The following is a 22,560-nucleotide window of genomic DNA, read 5'->3' as shown; positions in this document are numbered from 1 at the left end:
AAGGAAAGCTGGAGAGAGTATAAAGAAGAGACTGGTGCGTGTGCATACTAGTTCGTCTCTCCATAGACTTACAAAGACTTGGCCATGAACCAGCTACTTAGACAGGACATGTAAACAGCCCATTATGTGTTATTCATTTTTATTTTTATGAACTACCATTTAATAGTTTGGGATCAGTAAGAATATTTTTTTTAAAGAAATTTATACTTTTTATTCTTCACATTAACTATCAACAGTGATGCTAAAGAATTGTATATGGTTATAAGAATGTTTTCTATTCATCAAATAAATCCTAAAAAAAAATATCATGGTTTCCTCAAAAAACATTCAGCACAACCATTTTCAGCTGCAATGATAACAAGAAAATGTTTCTGGAGCAACAAATCAGCATATTAGAATGATTTCTGAAGGATCATGTGACACTGAAGATTGGAGTAATGATGCTGAAAATTCAGCTTTGCCATGACAGGAATAAATTATATTTTAAATATGTATTACAACAGATGAGTTATTTTAAACTGTAAAAATATTTCACAATATTAATCAATATTGATCAAATACATGCAGCCTTGTTGAGCATAAGATACATTTTTACTGACCCCAAACTTCTGAATGGTAGTCTATAATATTTTAACTGGACCATTATCAATTTATGGACCATGATGGAAGCAAACTTTACTCTCACAGAATGCTCTAATTTACCCCAGAACTGTAAAAAATAACCTTTTAAAAAATAAATATAAAATAAATAAACAAATAAAATTTATAATTTGAAATCCACCAATTCAAAATTCAAATTTCAAATTTACAGTTTTAAACGAACAATTCAATTCAAATTCTACCTGATGATTTGAAAGCTAGTTCTAAATTTCTAATATTCTAAATAAGTATCAGATATCCTGTGAGTGGGCTGTGGACTGAAACTGGCCTCTTGCTTATTCAACTGCAGTTGTTTGTGTTTTTTTTCCTTCATGTAGTGTGTTCGAATCTCTCTTGCTTCTTCTTTAATCTTTCTACGACATGCATTAAACACAAGTGCAAAAACATTTACACACCTGCGTTGGGCACCACCAGTCGTCCTCCGCCGTGCCCGAACACCCCACTGGTCCTGAGCGGCCGCTTGCCAGTCGTCATGCTAGAGACCAGCGTTGGCTGAACAGGGGTCAGCTGATTCTTCCCCCTCCCACCCAGCGTGCCCCCTCCACCTCCTATCTCCTGCACCACGCCACGAGGAAACGTTTGGGAAGGGGCTTTTGCGTGATACTCCGCCCTCTCGGACACACCAAGAGACACCATGAAGGAGCTGTGAACTTTGACCTTGAGGTCAGGGAGGGGGTCAAAGAGTGCAGGTTCAGGGATGAGCTCCTTCTCCATGGAGTCAGGGAAACAGATGGGGCTGGTGTAGGTCCGTGACATGGTCAGGTCTGGCTGCATGGACGAGTTCATTAACAGAGGGTTTCCTGGAACACAAAGTATGGTAGACTGCTAAATGACATGATGATCATTTGTTTCAACTGGATCTTGTAAGCTATTCAAATATACATTCAAATGCAATTCAAACACAGAATGACTTGAGTACACATCTTCTGATTAACATGTCAATCTGTGAAATAAAATTCATTTTGAGTCTCATTAAAAGGCTGAAAAAAAAAGAAGAAAATCACATAGACAAAACTGTCATAGTCTTTTATTTTATTATATTTAAAAAAAAAGTGAAGCAGTTTTGTTGTAAAATATGATTAATATTAATAAAGAAAACCATGATTCAAAAATATGATATTTGTAAAAGTAATAACTAAACTTACCCCAAACTTATAATTCATGCTTCAAAACCTGGTTATTGTGTCAGTAAATTGGCCAATGCCACCAAAATAACAAGTGTTTTTGTAATTTGTGTGAGTCACTCTGGTCAAAATATTTTTTCACCGGGAAAATACTTTTTTGTTGATAATGACACCTTTCTATACTATTGTAGCGTCTGGACGAAATCACAATGACTTATTCAGTTCGAAGCCTCAGAAAGCTTTTAACCTTTTGGGCTTTTTTCATGTAAATCATAGGCCTAGCGCCGATGAGTCTGGATCAAATTGCCCCATTGTCACTTTAGTGGGCTGGCAGAGGCTAAACAGAAACACCTCCAAACTCCTTCGTCAGCTTCAAAAAGATCTTAATCAACTCAACTTCCCTCCCATGGCAGGCACGAAAGGCCATGTGGCATGGACGGACATTTGAGAGACGCATCAATATACATACACAAACATTCTTTCCTTTTAACTAAAAATATAAGTCATTCCAGAATGTATATGATATATTCCTGTGTGTATGTATGTTCCCCACCTTATATTAGCCTAGTTATGACTTTTTAGTTGTGTTAGTTAAACTCTAATATTCAACTGTAAGAATCTCTACTTTTGAATCCTTCAACCATATCTTTCTTGGTACCGAATTAAACCTCTCGGTTTGCCTTAGCTAATGTAGTAGGTTACGATAAAATTTATTTGACTATTTTTACCATCCTTTGGTGTAAAAATGACCAATTCTATATATTTTCTTAATACATTTTCCTATAGATATTTGGTTTTGAATTGGTGTGTGCCAAATTTGGTGTAATTATCAGAGATTGTAAGTTTTTGTATGGTTGCTAGGTGATTTTTTTTAACCTTAAGGAAAGGTTTTTAAATAGAGATTGTGAAAATAACAACAATTCATTTTTGGAAAATTGCTCATTGTGACTCATTTTGCCAGCACGGGTCACTCAATTTAATAGCATATTTTTGCCATACTAATACTGCTACTGATGTCTCAATGAATTTGATTTTTATATAAATACAGAAATTTAATAAAGTTATCAAACAGTTTGCACTGCATACATTTTTAATTAAATATAGATTAATCCTTAAAGCTACAAAAGTTATTTAGTCAAGAGCAGTGAGTACAAAAAAAGACTTTGTTCTTTGATTAACATTGATGACGGACAGAATTTGTGGCTGCTGTCACATTAAACCCTGCTGCTGTTGAACTTTACATTCATTTAAGACTTTATTTAACTAATTTAAGACTGACGAGGACTCTCGACAAAACTGACATTTTGCCATAGTTATTGTTCGTTCAAGTGCCAAAGAGAACTCGATACTGGCGCTGTGATACTGGCGATACTTCCAGTGTGTCGTGTGCGTGTCACATAGACGGGATATTCACAGGCTGCGCGTTCTCTTTTGTCTTGTCGCGCTTGAATGGTTTAAAAGCATTTGCATGAATAAGAGCGTGATCATATAACCTAACGCTAGCCAAAGGATGATGGAAAAAAAGGATGTTGCGTTAATTGAGTTAAGTATTTTTAACAAGTTAAACTATAAAAAATTCAATCGCATGCATTAACGCGTTAACGTTGACAGCACCACACACACACACACACACTCTATATTTAGCAAGAGACACAGTATAAGGGGACAGATGCTTTTAGTGCTTTCCAGATGGTGGGCGGCGTCTACCAACAGGGTCTCACTGGATCATAGTAACCAGCCAAACCTTGATGTGTAGCCCTTATAAAACTCTTAGCGTACAATTATAATTGAACTGAATGTCTCCAGTTTTCAGACTGAACTATCAAGACAAACGCAACAACAATCTTTCGATTATTAGAACCAGCTGTTACATCAGTGTGAAGTGATCCCACAGCGTTGACAGATCACGAATACGCATCACACTCACACAGATACCTCTCAATCTGTTTTATTCATCGAAAAGCAATGGCTGAACGAGAGCACTTCCCTAAGAGAGGTGGCGAAAAGAGGTGTGAGAGGGACTCATTTTCTCTTTCACAGATTGGACTGAGGCCCAGGAGGATAGACTGCAGCTTGCACTTGAAACCTCTCCTTTGGCAGATCTATTCAAAATCTAAATGTGTGTGAGTTGTCACGCAAGGCTAAAGGTTCTGAGCTCCATGACAACAGTTGTCTTGCTTTATACGAGTGTCTATCAAAGTCGTTCGCTGCTGTACGTGTATTGTCAGCGCTGCCAAATATCTGTCGCCTAGGCAACATGGTTATTGCAATGATATTACAACAGTTTTGTGGAGTCGTAAATGCATAAGCGAATGAGTCAAGATTTTCATAGTGATATGAAACTCTGGGCAAATATTTCAGATGTATTTAAAGTAACTGCATCAACTAGCCCATTTTAATCCAGTAAATCCAACTATCCATTCATCCATCCATCATTGTTGCATCATTTCAGAAAATCAGTCATGGCTACTGTTATGTCACCTTATTAATATTCATGAGCCAGACTGATATGGTTTATAATGTATCTTCCCCCACTTTTTGGATCGTTCCTAAGCACCCTGCATCCATCTATCTTTTTTTTCCATTAATCCATCCATCATTTCGTTGATGCTTTTTAAGCATTTGAAGGGTATACTGTGGCGTCTATCACCTCCCTGTGTTTAGCTCCTCAATGAGCACTTTGAAACTTCCTGTCGAGACATCTGGTGATACGCGTGTGTGTTTGTGTGTCTGTAGTGATGGTGGTGTTTAGTGGGCCGAGGAGAGTGATAGCACTGCGAACAGGCCCTATTACTGAACAGACAAGCAAGAGAGAACTAGAGCTCTGCTCTCTGCACCCCTCCATCAACATCAATCTCTTTTTCTGGGGGCGTCAGATGGGCCAAAAAAGCGGAGAAGAGCGACATGGAAAGTAAATCAACTAACACCCTCTAGCTCTGGTTCAGAGCAGAGCAGGGAGACAAGAAACAGAGTAAAGTGAGAGAATGTTCTACAAGAAGTTTGTAGAAGGGGGGAAAAAAAATCATCTTTTTGGCAAGCATCAATCTTTTTTCTCACTCAGGTAAATGGAAAACAAAGGGTACAAAATATGGTCTGAAACTCAAAACTTTCTTTTTTAGTAAATGGTCTGGTCAGGTTTGGAACAACTTGAGGGTGAGTAAACGATGAAATAATTTTTGGGAGAACTATCATATAAAAAATTGATTATCAACCACAAGAGGTTTAAATAACTAAATAATGTGCTTCTTTATGGTCTATGCATTTTTGTATTTTTTTTTAATAAATACGCTATTTTTGTAATCCTGTTTCCAAAATTTGTGTCAGGTCTAATACTTCAAACTGCAATTTATGTCATTTCAGAATTTTCCAGCAATAAACAGTGCTATGAACAAAAGTCAATATACTAAAAATATACAATGCAAACAATATATTTTAAAAAAGAACACAATAAGAAAATAATTATTAGAAAAAGCATAATTATTAGACACGATGATTTTCTGATCATATTTTTTTTTTAAGGCACATTTTGCCAATTCCAAACCACAATAATCTTAATTACTACAATAAATTTTGTATTTAATCATTTATAAGTGATATGTAATTGTTCATGAAGGCTGGAAATGAAAAATGCCTTATTTTCAGGTGTGCATAATTATCTTTTACAGATAAAATAAGCAAAAAAGAGATTTAACTCAGACTAAAAAATGCCTATGAGAAGGATGCAATACTAATGCAATACTAGAAATTGCAGTTAAGGCATGACCATTGGACAGTGAAATACTCATTGGATCAGCAGGGCCAGACAAAAACAGATGGAGAAGAGTGGCGGAGCCAGAGGAGTATCCGGGGTACAAAATTGTATTCGCTATTGGCAGTTGCTGATGGTTTAACATCAGGGCTGTTTGCTCTGAATAAATTTCATGAGATGCTGTGTGAGTTAATAAGGCTGCAATAGGCTACCAGTCAATCAGACTAGAGAGATCGGTTCGCAATTCAGCATAACAATCCGTACGCTTACACCTGTGCTAGTAATACACGCATACCATGCCGTGTACGTTACAGTATACAAATGTTTAGCTAATGTGGGGAACTAGGCTACTGTCAGTGTTCAGCGAGTTAACATTTGGCAGTTTGAAATCGATTAGGTGGCTCAGTTAGGCTACTTCAGTTCAGAATAGGGCTAGCAATGATCAAATTGGTAACTTAGACTGGTAGTTGATTTTAATGTATAGTTATGAATGGAATTTAAATTACTCTCTCCCTGCCATTGACGAGTTTATGGCTTTCTGTGTTTTCGCTGTTATAAGGTATGGGGCACTATTACACATCTCCTGAAGGAATACCTCCAGATCAAAACGCAGGCAAAGAAGCAGAAACAAGCGATATCATAATGCGATCAGCATACGATTGTGAAGCTTTGCGGGTGTTGACTTACTCGATCTAACGTTACTCATCTGTGTTTTGATCATCATTCTGAATCTGATCTAGATGTAGTCTTTGGTAAAAATTATCTGCTTTTTGCTCATGGTGCTTTTTTATGAAATTTAACAACATTGGGTGCACAAGGCTGGAATAAAACTTTTTTTTTTTTAAGCAAAGGGTCTGTTCTTTCTTTTGATATATTGCATGTTCAGATATACATACAACAAAATATTGTTGGGTACCATGGAATTGTGCAAATGACCAAAAACGCTGGCGGTGACTGACATTTTTCATTTTTTTCATTTTTAGACTTAAGATAAAAGTGTTGGTAATTGGATGTCATATTTTTGCACAGGATCAATTAAACAGGAAAAGAAAGAGAGAGATATTGAGTTATTTTTAAAGAAGCACAAACAGGCAGATCAGGTGCAAACAGACCCCAGTCCTTGCATCACCACTGGACCCCAGAGTAGCTCCCTATACCTGAGGCTAGTCTGAGTCAGTGTGGTCACAGACACAGGCAGTCAATCACATACCGAATTCAGGAATTTAAGTTGAGATGATTTTGTCAAATTAAAAGGATTGTTCACCCAAAAATGAACACAAAAAGAAGATATGTTAAAGCATGTTGGTAACCAAATAGTTTTGGGTTCCCGTTGACTTCCATTGTATTTTTTTCTTTCTATACTATGGATGTTGATGGGAACCAAAACTGTGTGGTTACCAACATGCTTTAAAATATCTTCTTTTGTGTTCCGTAGAAGAAGGTCATACAGGTTTGGACCTTTAAAATGTTGGTTCATGTGTGTTTTTGTTGTTGGTGGCTGTGGCATTTATATTGTGATTATATACTAATGGTTCTTGTGTTATAAATAGATGTCAAGTCAAGTCAAGTCAAGTATATTTGTATAGCGCTTTTCACAATACAGATTGTATCAAAGCAGCTTCACAGTATTAAATTAAAATAATACAACAAGGTTTGTTTCTAGTGGAATTTATTGATAAAATCAAATTAGATATCCAGAATATCCCCAACTGAGCAAGCCAAAGGCAACAGTGGCAAGGAACCGAAAAACTCCATCAAGTGACCTAATAGTGTCCTAAAACTCCATCAGGTGACCCAATGGAGAAAAAAAAAAAACCTTGGGAGAACCCAGGCTCAGTCGGGGGCCAGTTCTCCTCTGGCGTTTATTAACTAGAGGCCGGATTGTAATTTGGACTGTAAGATTAAAAATATTATATGAATGCCTGGCTGAAGAGATGCGACTTTAATCTAGTTTTAAACTGGGAGAGCGAGTCTGAGCAACGAACAGTATCAGGAAGGCTATTCCAGAGTTTTGGAGCTAAATGTGAAAATGCTCTCCCTCCTTTGGTGGTTCTGGATATCCTAGGTATGACCAAAAGCCTTGAATTTAGTGATCTTAAAGAGCGCGATGGATTATAGGGCGATAGAAGATCCGTTAAATAGACTGGAGCTAAGCCGTTTAGGGCTTTATAAGTCAGTAGCAATACCTTGTAATTAATACGGAACTTTATAGGTAACCAATGCAGTGATGATAAAATCGGTGTTATATGATCATATTTTCTTGATCTAGTAAGAACTCTAGCGGCGGCATTTTGGACTAACTGTAGCTTGTTAATTGAGGATGCAGGACAACCGGCTAATAAAGCATTACAGTAATCTAGTCTCGAGGTCATGAATGCATGAACTAACTTTTCTGCATCAGAAACTGATAGCATATTACGTAGCTTAGCAATGTTTCTAAGGTGGAAAAAGGCGGTTTTTGTAACATATGAAATATGATTTTTGAAAGACAGGTTGCAATCGAGTATAACACCCAGGTCTTTTACTGTAGAGGATAAAGTAACAGGACATCCTACTATATTAAAGTTGTATTGCGAGAGGTTTTGTGGGCGGTTTTTTGAACCGATAAGTAGTACCTCTGTTTTGTCTGGATTTAATAAAAGAAAATTACGCGTCATCCAATCTTTTATATCTTTAACACACTCTGTCAATTTGGATAATTTATCGTTTTCATCTGGCCGTGATGAAATATATATTTGAGTGTCATCAGCATAACAATGGAAACTAATTCCATGTTTCCTTATAATATTTCCAAGTGGCATCATATATACTGAGAATAATAGAGGGCCTAACACAGATCCCTGCGGCACTCCATAGTTTACTGGAGTTATGATCGATTTTTCTCCATTTAAATAGACAAAATGGTAGCGGTCAGATAAGTATGATCTAAACCAGCTTAATGCTTGTCCTTGAACACCAGTATAATTTTGTAGTCGATCTAAGAGTATTGTGTGATCTATAGTATCGAACGCAGCACTAAGATCAAGTAAAACTAGTATTGAGATACAGCCTTGGTCAGAAGCTAAAAGTAAATCATTTGTGATTTTAACGAGCGCAGTTTCAGTGCTATGGTGCGGCCTGAAACCAGACTGAAACTTCTCATAGATATCATTTTCTTGCAAGAAAGAACACAATTGAGCGGACACCACTTTTTCTAATATTTTAGACATAAATGGAAGATTTGAAATGGGTCTATAATTTGCTAGGTTATTATGATCTAATTGTGGTTTCTTAATGAGAGGTTTTATAACTGCCAGTTTAAATGTTCTTGGAACATGACCTAAAGATAAAGACGAGTTAATAATATTAAGGAGAGGCTCTTCCACTACAGGTAACACTTCTTTCAGTAGTTTAGTTGGTATCGGATCTAATAAACATGTTGTTGTTTTAGAGGAAGTGATAAGTTTATTTAACTCTATTTGTTCTATAGTTGTAAAGCACTGTAATTGTTCTTGCGGGGTGATAATTAAGGCTGAATTATAAGGCGCAACTGAAGATTGAACGTTTACAATTGTGGTTCTGATGTTTTCTATTTTCTCAGTGAAGAACTTCATAAAATCATTACTACTAAACTGTAATGGGATATTTTGTTCGGGTGATGTCTGTTTATTTGTTAGTCTAGCCACGGTGTTAAATAAAAACCTTGGATTATTTTGGTTATTTTCTATTAGTTTGCGGAGGTGCTCAGCCCTGGCTGCTTTTAGGGCCTTTTTATAACGTGACATACTGTCTTTCCACGCGATTCTAAAGACCTCTAAATTAGTTTGTTTCCATTTACGCTCTAAAATACGGGTTTCTCTCTTTAGAACATGCGTGGTATTGTTGTACCACGGTGCTTTAATTTTCTCTCTGACCTTTTTTAATCTAATAGGTGCAACAACATCCAATGTTCTAGAGAGAATAGTGCTCATAGTGCTAGTTAGTTCTTCTAGTTCATCTGTTTGTTTGGGTTCAGGCAGCAGCTGAGACAGATCGGATAAGCAATTTGAGAAATTATCTATGGTGGATGGAAGGATTGTTCTGCCTGGTTGATAACGCGGCGCTGCATGACATATTACAGCAGTACGTAATATGCAAGTTACCATGTAATGGTCAGTGACTTCATCACTTTGCGGTATAATATCTATATCGGTTGGATCGGTTCCATGTGATATAATTAAATCGAGTGTATGATTAAGACGATGAGTTGGTCCGGTGACGTTTTGCTTGACCCCAAATGAATTTAATAAATCTGTAAACGCAGCCCCTAACGCATCATTTGGATTATCTACGTGTATGTTAAAATCTCCAACAATTAATGCTTTATCGACATTGACTAATAGGTCTGAGAGAAAATCTGCAAACTCTTTTAGGAAATCAGCGTAAGGCCCAGGCGGTCTATATACGGTAGCCAAGGCTAGAGATAATAGGGATGTTTTTCTAACATCTAAGAGCGTAACATTTAGTACAAGTACTTCAAACGAAATAAACTTATAACCCGCTTTCTGAGTAACATTGAGAATATCTCTATAAATTGTCGCAACACCACCGCCACGACCAATTAGACGGGGCTCATGCTTATAGGAGTATCCAGGAGGAGCAGACTCATTTAGACCGAAATAATCATTTGGTTTAAGCCAGGTTTCAGTTAGGCAAAGTACATCGAAGCTATTATCTGTGACTATTTCATTTACAATAACTGCCTTAGGTGTGAGTGATCTAATGTTTAGAAGACCTAGCTTTAGAAATTGTTTTTGTTTACTAATAGCAACATTTTCTGTTTTAATAACAATTAGATTTTTCCTAGATCCTGCAGTAGATATATTATTTGATCTCACTAAACGAGGAATAGACACGGTTTCTATGCAATATTCTACACTAGTATTTATATCAGTTAAATTGGTGCAGCAGAGACTATGATTTGGACTTTTGGTTACTAGTCAAAAGGTATGTATCAAGAGTGTATGTATCAAGAGTGTGTGTGTGTATACCCCCAAAAGTAGCAGTGACCTCCCCCTGGCCACCCCATGTATAAAACTCTAGTTCCGCCACTGGAAAAGAATCCCCTGGCCTTGCTGACCCAATGATCATTTCACTGTCCAATGGTCATGCCTTAACTGCAATTTCTAGTATTGCATTAGTATTGCATCCTTCTCATGGGGATTTAATAATTTTTGACTTTTCAGTCTGAGTTAAATCTCTTTTTTGGCTTATTTTATCTGTAAAAGAAAACGTGCCTAATAATTATGCACACCTGAATATAAGGCGTTTTTCATTTCCAGCCTTCATAAACAATTATATATCACTTATAAATGATTAAATACAAAATTAATAGTAGTTATTACGATTAATGGTGGTTTGGAATTGGTAAAATGTGCCTGAAAATAAAAATAAACATAAAATCAACGTGGCTAATAATTATGCACGCACTGTGTATATATAGCCTATATTTCAGAGAGAAAGAGAAAAATGGTACTGGGGTATTAGCCTATAAAAATAATAAAAATAAACGTAATTCAAAACTTCTTTACCATTTGAATAGAGTTTGAAGGTTAAACAGTTCAAGCTGAATTAACTGTAGGAAATTGTGGAGAAAATAAAAGGAGAAAGTAATGACAGTTTTTTCATAAATCTACCTTGCAAACACCGTAATTAGTCATAAATAAAGTTGGATCAATTTGTTGTTGTTGTTTTCGCTCACCTTGCCTGGCACTTTTGAAGCTGAAGGACTGAAATCCTCCGGTCAGCGCGGACGAGTCGATGACATCAACACCATACTCGCTCTGATTCCGCCTGTACAGCATTACAGCGATGACCAGCACGACGACGGTAACTACGCCCGCAGCCAGACCAGAGTACAGCGCAACATCGTTAGTGCTCTCCATATCAGCTAGAAGAAGAGAAAACTATTATGAAGAGAAATACAAGAAGGATTCTTTAAAAAGGATTATATAAAGGTATTTGTTTATTTGCTCAGATTTCCATCAAATAGCTCAGGGATCTCATTTTGATGTGACAAAGCCACAAACCGCAGCAAATAAATTACATAACCATAAAACACTTTCATCACAGAAGTCTCCCTTTCTCTCTCAGTCTTTCTAACACTCCCACTTTCCCAGACACCTCCAGCACTAATGAAAGTTCTCTAGCGATTGGCGATTACAATCAACCCTCAACCACACACCTGACTCTCAACATGAATACACACGCAGAGAATCTGTCAAAGCAAAAACTGCAAACCTTCCACAGGGATTTCGTGACAACGCGGCTCATTATATTATCTCATCTGTTGTGATTAGGCTCTATCTGCTGACTCCTTTGTGCTAACAATTCAACCAGGACTCTATGAACAACAGACAGAACAAAGAAAAGCTAGCATGTCGTTCCTGAGCATTCAAAAGCCTCCAGACGGGGTAGGGAACATCAGACAAAGCCTGCGGCTATGAAAACACTAGCCAGAAACATGTGGAGCTGCACTAACAGCAAACAGAGCAGGTTAATTGGGAGCTCTGGAAAACTTTGGCAGGCTAATGAATCTCTTTTGCACTTGTGTTTGTGTATTTGCTCACTTTTGCTGCCTTTTCTTTTCCAATCTCCTTTACTCTGTAACCCTGTCGTTCTCTCTTTCTCTGGTAATCTGGAGTTTTCTTTCCTTCACTGAAACAGGAAGTGTGGGCGGGACATACTAGCCAAATGTGACGCTAAAAACTGGAGTAATGGCTGCTGCAAATTCAGCTTTGCCATCACAGGAATAAACTACATCTCACAATATATTCAAATAGTAAGCAGTTACTGTCAATTGCAATAATAGCAGGCTTTCAAAAACATTAAAAAAACATTTTACCAACAGCAAACTTTTAAATGGTATTGGTTAAGTTGACTGAGTTTTGTTTTGCTATGTTATAATCGTGATGGGGACACTGACATTCCTCAAGCGAAAACCTGTCAAAGACGTTTAATCTTCCTGTTGCGTCATTGTCGAGTTAATGTGGTACCGTTTCAGTCACTGAGTCAGCACTCTGAAAGCTGTCTTTAAAATGTCATAGACTTAACTGGTTTTCCAGGTTGTTTCAAATGGCGTACAGGATGATTCATTGGAAACCTAATTGACGGGGCATCAACCCAATGTTGAACAATGTCAGTGTGGAAATGAGCTTATGTAAAGGTTGCAATAAGGTTGTTTGTCGAGATTGACTCAGAATGATGATAACAGAAAAAGGGGTTAATTATATAGGCACGATGAACAGAATGACAATATTAAGATGGATGATTGTGATGCAATGTGCCGTTATTACATCATGCTTCATATGCCTGTGAGGATATTCAAAAGTAATGCGATGCATGTAAATGAATTTAAGAGACTAAAGTTTTTAAAAAATCAAAGTGAAAAAGAAAAGAAACACTGATGAAAGGTGAAGTGGCAGCGACTCACCTTGCGGGACCTTCACATCATGGAGCAGCTTCCTGTCTGCAGAAACAGACACGTATCACATGCTATGAGACGCACAAATGCTGCAATTTTCAGATGCTCATGCACACACAGGCATGTCTGTAAGTTGCACGAATCCGTTGGAGATATAAAAAAAGCCTATTTGGTGTGACGTTGCGTGAGCTGATCAAAGTTGCGCCATTGCAGAAAGCGAGAAGAAACCTCTGAAATCCTCCTAGCTCTTACAAAAGACGAATTTCGAGAATTACGTAGGAGGTAAACAACAGACGACACTGAGTCAAACTGTCTAAAAACAGATTTACATACATGTATGATGATCAATGACAGGCATGTCATCTGGAATCACTGTCAAATGTTTTACACAAAATGACCACGTTCACACAAAAAGAAGGTTACGGATGCATTAGTGTGCATGGTTGTGTGTGTCCGTATTAGGTGTAGGAAATTGGTCTCTGATAGGGATGTCTATCACCGTTGGGCTTTAGACTCATCTGCAGAGGATGGCGAGGTGTACACCCTCCTCCCTCGGGGGATGGAGGCAGGAAAGATTGATTAAAGAACTGTCAGGATGATGAGCGAGGAGGATTAAAACAGAAGATTTCTGCCTCTCCCAAGGAATTACAAAACGGCCTGTCAAGTGCTGCTCGTCTGAGGGTTTGACTGACTGGTTTCATTCAGGCGCTGACAGCCTTCCACAGAGCACTTGTCTCCACTGATCTAAACAAAAGTGAGATGATTTTTTTTTTTATTATTGCTCTATGCCTGTGTTGCACTGAGGAAGTTGGATGAGCTGTATAACAGAAAATCAGGAGCATATTGAGCCTCTTTAAACATGTTACCACCACACACAGCGTCATGTGATATACAAAGCATTACACCATCCATGTCTTTTTGTTAATACTTCATGTCAAAAAAAAAAAAAAAAAAAAATAATAATTTTTTTTCCTGTTTACCTGTTTTAATAATGTCAGTCTAGTTTGGTCAGGTGGTAATGATGATGATGATAATGATGATGATGGTGATGATGATGGTGGTGAAAAAGATGAAAGTAGTGAAGACGATGACAATGATGGTGACAATGGAGATGACTGGCAATAGGGCTGGGACAGTTATGCCTAGTTCACACTACACAACTTTAAACGTCGGCAGATCGCTGTGCTGTTTAGACTACATGACTTGTTCTGGAGTCTTGAAGTCGTTGTGGTGTTCACACTATGTGACGCTACGTAAATGTCTGCAACAGGGGGTTACACACTACACGAGCTGACAACAACTCCGCAATAACTCTGTCACCCAACGACTCTATCCGGTCCCAAAACCACATTTTGTCACGAAAACATGTGCAAGAAGTGGAATGGGAAATGGCGCATTGTCTATTTGAAAATGGACGGCGGGACAAAATTGGTGGTAAAAAAAAAAAAAATATATATATACACATATATTGTTTGCGCAATTAGAATATGGGTGAATATGACCGAATATGTATTTATTTAAGGCTAACGAAGCTGATCACGCCCACTCTAGTCAATGCTTGTGTTTACACCAGCCACGACGCGGCGCGTTTCAGAAGCGTCTCTCCGCGCCGCTTCGCTAAAGATAGGCGCCTAGTCTATTTTCGATGGACGCCGCGTCCAAGCCGTTTTTGTAAAAAAATAATAATAATTAAAAAAAAACTAAAAAGTCAATTTCAAAATAAACACCCTGTGCAGACTCCCAATTATACTGCAAATGTCTTTTAGCCTATAATTTGAAGCCCCAAAAGCAGGACCTCAGCTTTTAATTGCACGTGCTTATTTAACACAATTCGCTCACGTGAATACTGCGTTTGTCAACCCTCGCGGAGTCGCGGCAAGTGCACAGCACCAGAGAGTAATCTTGACAGCACTTGCAAGAAAATGTATAAGTAGGCTACATAATCAAATTCACAAATATTACACCATTTAAACATTATTAAAAATACATAGGCTACTGAGTTACTAAAACAATCTTTGTCAAAGAATGCACTTGTATGTTCACAGTTTGAACGGTCTTGTTTCCATTTGTTTAATTTCAAGATCTGAGGTGAATTATCCATTGTTGCTTTTACAGCTACAAAGCTGGAGCACTAAACGATATTCAAAGTCACATTGCATGCTTTTAACATTAAATAAAGCACATATTAGTACCTGAGATTATCATTGCCACACTTTGTTTGTTGTTCGTCGCAGAAAAAAAAAAAAATTGGGGGAGGGTGGGGAGGGGGGGTTGAGATCTATCTATCTATCTATCTATCTATCTATCTATCTATCTATCTATCTATCTATCTATCTATCTATCTATCTATCTATCTATCTATCTATATATCTATCTATCTATCTATCTATCTATCCATCCATCCATCCATCCATCCATCCATCCATCCATCCATCCATCCATCCATCCATCCATCCATCCATCCATCCATCCATCCATCCATCCATCCATCCATCCATCCATCCATCCATCCATCCATCCATCCATCCATCCATCCATCCATGGGTTATTATCGTTAACTTAAACTAAAATAAAGCTGAAAATAATAATAATAATTATACACAATTAGAATTAATAATATGCACATTAGAAATGTTGCCTTCGCAATAAGTTGAAAATAATAACTGGGAATAAATAAATAAATAAAACTAACTAAAACTAAAACAAACAAAAAAACAAAAACAAAAAAACATAATTAGCCATAAAAAAAAGAATAAAATGACAAAAGAACATAACGAAATGACTAAAAAAGAAAACTACAAATATAAAAAAGCCCACTCAAAATATTAAAAACAAATAAAACCTAAAATAACACTATACATATATATGTTTGTAAGTTTAATTCTACTAATTACATTTAGGATTTAAGAAGCATTTTCAATTCAGTTCTGAATGGCGCACAAATTGGTGATGATAGTAATGATGACAGTGATGATGATAGCAACAATGATGGTCCCGATTACCCACCTTGAATGCAGAGGTCTCCGGTGCAGTTGTCCGTGTCCAGGGCAGCTCCATCACACAGCCTGCCACCATGTTTTGGCTCCGGGTCTGTACACTCTCTAGTGCGTTGCCTCTCACATTCAGAACTACACACAGACCACAAAGTCCACTCGGCCCAGCCACCGTCCACTGTCACACACGAACAAAGATACACATTTTCATAAGAGCACAAAAAAGTTTTAATATGCAGAGTTTGCATGGAATTCATACTTCCTCTAGGAACAAACTTATGTGTCTGATACAAACTTTCTCTCAGAATGGTCACTCATTGTGTTTCCTTTTTCTGCAGGTGGTGTTCCTATACTTCCAGGATTCAAGGTTTGTCTCTGACAAAAGCAAAAGACAATTTACTTTTGTCTTGTTCCATCAGGCTTTCCCCTTTACCCTAACGACTCCGTGGGCTGCTGGTGTTTCCTCTTCGGCTAATCTAAATGCAAATGCTGTGTTTGTGTGTCTGTTGAGTGGGGTACTGGGATTGAGCTGGGCTGGAGAGCGAAATTAAGTTTTTCTGTGGCAGAGCGACTGGTGCCTTCCTCAGATAACTTTTCCCCCAACATGACTAGTGTTTCCCATGTGATTGGTGCTTCCAACGAAACCATAAATTTAGTCAGCGCAAGAGCTTTTGAGGACCCGGCGACTGATAACTCTCTTCTTCTGCACCTCTCTTTCACTCCATCAGTTTTCTCTTTTCTTCCCCTCTGTCTTTCTCCTTTCATTTGTCTTTCTTGATTCCCTAAACTTCGACTTATGGAATTTCGGAATCCAGATTTTCTCTTAGCGCCATATCTCTGTCACATACACCGGCTCTCTTTCAATTGTCTGTCTTTATGAATTTCTTTCATCCCCATTTATCTGTCTCGCTCCATCTCTCTTGTTCGCTATACGAGAAGCACGGTATTTCGCTTTAGACAGTAAACAGGCACCACATTAACAGAACGTAGACACATTTCAAATGTAAAACTCGAGAGGCTTCTGTCACTCAGGTCAATTCGAACGCAGCACATACTGTCAAGTTCCTACTTTATATGCAGACTCCCAGACAGATGGATTAGCTATCAATTTGTTCAGAAAGCATGTTTAATTAACAAGCCATAGCAGTGAGACATATTCACGTCGCCTGACTGAACAGCATTGAACTTGATTGAACTGAATCTTCTGGCAAAATGCACTTCTGGGTTTTCAAGAACAAAGAGCTGGAGGGAAAAGAGTGCATTTAATGCAGGCAGATTTACAGAAGAGCTATAGTGTTGTCAACGTTAATGCGTTAATGCATGCAATAAATTTTTTTCCAGTTTAATGCGTTTAAAATATTTAACATCATTGTAGGGCTGAGCAAATATGGGCAGAACTCTTTACTGCCCTAGTACTTTAAAAAGCATTTTAAAGGTGTACATGTGAATTAAACATGGTAAAATGGCCTTCATCATCAAAGTATGCTAAAGCCTATCTAGTGCAAGGAATTTCATCAATATGCTGATTGAGGACTGATGGGACACTCCAGGCACAGGATGGTTCTGTCGGGAGAGACAGAGTCATTTGCACCTCAATGACACGTCTGTACCATTTGCTTCACAGGACTTATGCTTTCAACTACATACTGTTTATTTACTAGAGTGTTCTAATATGCAACTATGTCATGTTTGGTCTCATCTGACAGCCTATAAACTGAAATGAATGGTGGTGAACTTAATAAAATTATTTGTTACAACCAAGTTTTCTATACAGTATGTTGTTCCATTCTACTGTCTGTATATTTAAACATGTATAATAAATAACTTTGCCTGCTTTAAAGGCTTTGAGAATCTTACTTTTTATCACTGATTATGTCAAAAGCTAAAGTGATTATAACTTTTGATATCTAAACGCTCAGGTTAAATCCTACGTTTTCCTATCAGTTCCAAGAAAGACCTTTATCTTTAAAGAGGTTAAAGAATAACAACAACTTTAATGGAGTTAGATTAATTATATTGGAGTCAGATAAATATTTGAATTAATACACGTCATCCTTCAACTGCCTTTTGTTTCCGATTATTGGTTCAAAATAGCAGCGTAAGCTTCCAGCCTTACATCATTATTTAGTTATTAATTAATCATTAGTTATTAATCATTATTTAATATCAATATTTAGTTGTTTTTTTCTGTCATCGTTTGGCTAGCATTTTACTTTATGATCAGGCTCTTATTCACACAAATGCTTTTAAACCATTAAGCGCAATAAGATGCCCTGTCTCCAGTAGCGTTTTTTTGGCACGGGCGAACCGGGCAATCGCCCGGGGCGGCATTTTTGGGGGGGCGGCACCGCCGGCACAAGCAGAAGAAAAAAATCTGCGCCGCGAAGCGGTTTTCTATTATATATCATTTCACTCTTTCTTTTACTGTCTATAATTTCACTGTGTGGGGAATTGGCAAATTTGCGCCCCCTGCAGCTGCAGGCGCCCCTGCTTGCTGAGAAGATGCCGTGCACAGAAGCTGTTTGTTTGAGAAGGGGAAAGGGGAGGGGGCGCGGAGGCGCGGGCGCGGATGACAGTTCACCTCTGGGTCTCTTCCAAATGGAACGGACAAGGGGGGGGAACGGGGAATCCATATAGTTATCTAAGTCAGTCACACCTCGACTTTCTTCCAAATAACGCACATTTCATTCAGAATATTATAAATACAGGCCTCTATATTTCCTGCACATTTTTGTTTTTCTGAATTGTCTGAATGGCTAATAAAAATATGTAATACAAAACGATTACTTGGTCACCACCACCAAGGTGAATTGGTTTAGTCTTGACTTCTGGTCGTGACTCGTCGTGAGCATGGTCGTGAGTGACAGTTGGTATGGGGGGGGATCAGGGGAAATATGTTGATTGTCGATCGAGTGCCAAATAAGAGATGGACAAGAAAGGCCAAAGCCATCAGGTGCCCAATTTAGAAACGAACGAAAGATAAAGGTATGCAACTATGTTTTCTCTGTATGATTACGGTATCCATGTCATGAATGAAGGGGCAATATTAATTGGTGGGTATAACTCTTATTTGTTAGCCTTTTTGAGATCTAATTTCACCATAATATTGTGCTTTGCAACAAAACTGTTACAAGTTCAGTTATTACACTGCAAAAAATGCTTTTCTTAGTATTTTTGTCTTGTTTCCAGTCCAAATATCAAACATTTCTTAAATAAAGATGCATAACGTTATTTTACTAAAGTAGTAAAATGACATAAGATATTAAGTCTTGTTTTCTGGGGAAATAAATAAAAAGGGGGTCTCGCCCAGGGTGTAATTCAATGTAGAACTGCCACTGCCTGTCTCTGTCTATATGTGACACGCACGACGCACAGAAAGAATCGAGTTCTCTTTTGCGCTTGAACGAGCAGTAACAAACACAATTATGCCAAAATGTTCGTTTTGCCGAGTATCCTCATAAGAGCAGTCTTAAATGAGTTAAAAAAAAGTCTTAAATGAACATAAAGAGTTGTAAGAAAATGTGACGCTTGTGAGATCCGCGTCATGTGCAGCAGCGGCAGATCTTAATGTGACAGCAGTCTGTCATTAATGTTCATTTAAAGAACAAAGGTAACAGAAAATGACTCACCGCACCTGACTAAAGAACTTGTGTAGCTGATTGAAACTCCATTGATAACCTATGGGTTTATGTGAGGATTGTTTTAACTTAACTTAAATTAAAAGTTGTTATATTTTTTGAAGCCTAATAAATGTTAAAAAAACTGATAGCTTTCAATTACACTGTAAAGTTGAATGGCTATAATTAACGTTTAAAAATAATCAATTTCATTGAGACATCAGTAGCAGTGTTAGTCTCAGTGATACTGGCCTTCATTCATAAAAAGATGCCATTAAACAAGAATTTTAAATATACTGTCTTTATGTTTTCTAAAAGTAATGCCTGATTTATCAGTGAGCAAGTTCAGTAACAGTTCAGCAAGTGAGTGAATCGGCAGACGGATTCAAATCAGTAACAAAAGAACCGCTCATAAGGCTAATAAGATCTGTTCAATCTTATGTATAAATTGAGGACGACGCAATGGAAAGATTTGTTTTTGAGATACCATGGTCTTCCTCTCTCATCATATTCTCATTGGCTACTTGTTCTGTGTATCTAACCTGGGCAGGGAGAGTTGCAGGTGCTCTTTTGAACAGACATTCCCTCACAGAAAGCCCCTCCATTAAGCGGAGCGGGGTTAGTGCAGGTCCGTGTTCGCTTCTGAACTCCTCTTCCACAGCGGACGTTACACTCGGACCAGTCCGTCCAGGATGACCAGCCTCCATTCACTGACAAAGAGAGAAATAAGATTAATTAGCATTATCCGTATTGTTTACTGCATTATTTGAAAGGAGTTTTAAACCCACACCACCACAGTGTGCATGAGCATCCCTGTTGGAAGGCAGTTTGCATTGTTTATCCGCACTGCATAGTTCATTTGGAGAGTTTCACTTTCCACACAACTTGCAACTAAATAGAACAAACTCTGGAACCAAAATGAAGGATTACTGCACGAGGTAGTTTGGCATGTAGATGCAAAGGGACTTTGTAAAAACAAGTAAAAACATTTCATGATAAATCTCTCTTACCACTCACATGCCAATGATTACCTGTTGTGTGTGAATGGGCTCTTTTAACATGTCTATCAAATGGTTGCGTACAAATATAATCTCAAAATTAAATCGATGCTTTCCAGATGCACACAATTTTGCAGACTGCTCTGCAATCTATGTATACATGCATGCTACATGGCTAAAACGACACACTGCTCTAAGTAACTCCATCTAATCAACTCAGAAGTGACTTGATCATTTAATTGGTACATGGAAGAGATTGAAACTGGATTATACAGATAGATGCCATTCTGTAATGGCCAAGACTCCATAAACTTGTCTTGGACACGCACTGACAGCCACGCTGAGGACTTAATGAGGAATACAAATGACTAAGATAGATTCTCATGAATTAATGAAGGGGACATGAGAAGGACAGATATATTTAAAAATAACCAATGGTGCTGGTTTCAGTTGAACATAAAAAGGGTTTTAGTTTGAACTACTGCTAAAACACACTACATTCTGTTTATTGATTTCACAAATTTTGCACTCCAAAAATGAGAGGTACGCCGAATATAACACTTGAAGTGATTTCCCCTCTCTTAGGCGTCATCTCATTTACACTGCACAACGGACATGATCAAAACCAACAAACAATGCATTCCCTTAAATAAAATCACACAAGTAAATTCTCTTGAGTCTGCTAAGCCTTAGGGACTGCTGGGAGTCATGTTAAATTGCAGATGCTACGCTAGCTGCTAAACGTTAATTGCGGATCAGTCAACTACCGCTCAATCAGTGCTGCCTGTTTCTGACAGCTTATGTCAAAGCTTTTCAGAGTGTTTAATCAAGCCTCTAAAAACTGCCAGCTTCAGCCCTCATCTGTGACTGACTCCCAGAAGGCACACAGAGGGAGATAGAGAGCGCAATATTACCTTACCATCAAAATATTGAGGATAAAACACTAGGAGACCATGTCAATTAGGCTAATGGAGCCTCAACCATGGCAATGCTGGCCACACAGGGAGCGTTAGAATCATTAACTCATATGTGTTGACAAAAATAGATAATCGAAACCATACCGGGCGTCTAAGTGATGGCCTCACGCAGACACAGATCTGGAGAAATGATGAAACGTTGTATTTCTACATTACTTCTCGCTTGATGAATTGAGGATTTAAAAAATGAGGGCGCTGTGTCATGGGTCGTGGCGGGATGGTGATTTATAGGTGATTGTTTTTTGTAAACTGTTAGACTGAAGGTCTGTGTAGGTGACTAAACAGATGCACAGCCCCATTATGTAGCATGTCAAACTTTCACACATTGTGATACACAAACTCTTGTAAGATCCAGATGTTTAAATGAAACTTTTCTGGAACTTGCACTCAAAATCTAGCAGGTTCCTTTATAGCTCTCATTTCCCATGTGTACTGAAGTGTACCTCTCGACGATGCTCAATGTCTTCTTTAGTTTAGTGAAATACCACTCACTTTCATGTTTTTTTTTTTGCACAACCTGCAAAAATTGCTCGATGCCATTGCTGCTTCTGCAAACCGCTGATCAATGCTACAAACCAACATGTTTGTTGACACGTTTCCTGCCTGGAGTTTTCGCTGCAAAGTACGTCACCTGGATCGTTGGTCTGATTGGTTGAAGGACTATCCAATTGCATACAGAATCATTTGAACTATGCCCGTTGATCATGCCTCTTGGGCAGTAGAAAATACATAGCAGACTCCCCAGACCAATGTTCAATCTTAAAAGATTGGCAGAGAACTGATTTCAGTGTTTCGAAACGAACTGGTTGTGAATGACTCGTTCAAAAAGACAGTAACTTGTTTTGTTCCTGAATTTGTTCAGGGTTTCTAAAAGAATCGGCTGAATGTTGACTTGTTCATAAAGACAGACACAAGCTTTGTCTCATATCGAAGGCTGTGCCTTCTGGAGGTTACATTTGTAGGCAGCATTGAGGATTATATTTATAACAATTATAAAATTCA

At 38.0% G+C, this 22,560-nt stretch overlaps 1 protein-coding gene across 2 annotated transcripts in view; it reads right to left on the bottom strand.

The window, feature by feature from the left end:
• unc5da (unc-5 netrin receptor Da) overlaps nucleotides 1–22,560 on the bottom strand; it is a 230,354-nt gene that overhangs the window by 27,690 nt on the left and 180,104 nt on the right. For both annotated transcript variants that reach the window (XR_014625115.1, XM_084386522.1), the window contains exons 6-10: nucleotides 20,126–20,293; nucleotides 15,980–16,144; nucleotides 12,983–13,018; nucleotides 11,252–11,440; nucleotides 1,056–1,460 (exon numbers count right to left, since the gene is read on the bottom strand). Coding sequence is in view for 1 of the 2 variants with exons in the window: in XM_084386522.1 (XP_084242648.1) it covers nucleotides 1,056–1,460; nucleotides 11,252–11,440; nucleotides 12,983–13,018; nucleotides 15,980–16,144; nucleotides 20,126–20,293 (963 nt within the window). In the remaining variant the exon portion in view is untranslated. The remainder of the gene's footprint in view (nucleotides 1–1,055; nucleotides 1,461–11,251; nucleotides 11,441–12,982; nucleotides 13,019–15,979; nucleotides 16,145–20,125; nucleotides 20,294–22,560) is intronic.

The sequence above is a fragment of the Rutilus rutilus genome, assembly GCF_951802725.1.
Source record: "Rutilus rutilus genome assembly, chromosome: 18".
Taxonomy (NCBI): Eukaryota; Metazoa; Chordata; class Actinopteri; order Cypriniformes; family Leuciscidae; genus Rutilus; species Rutilus rutilus.
This window is presented reverse-complemented; position numbering and strand designations above follow the sequence as displayed.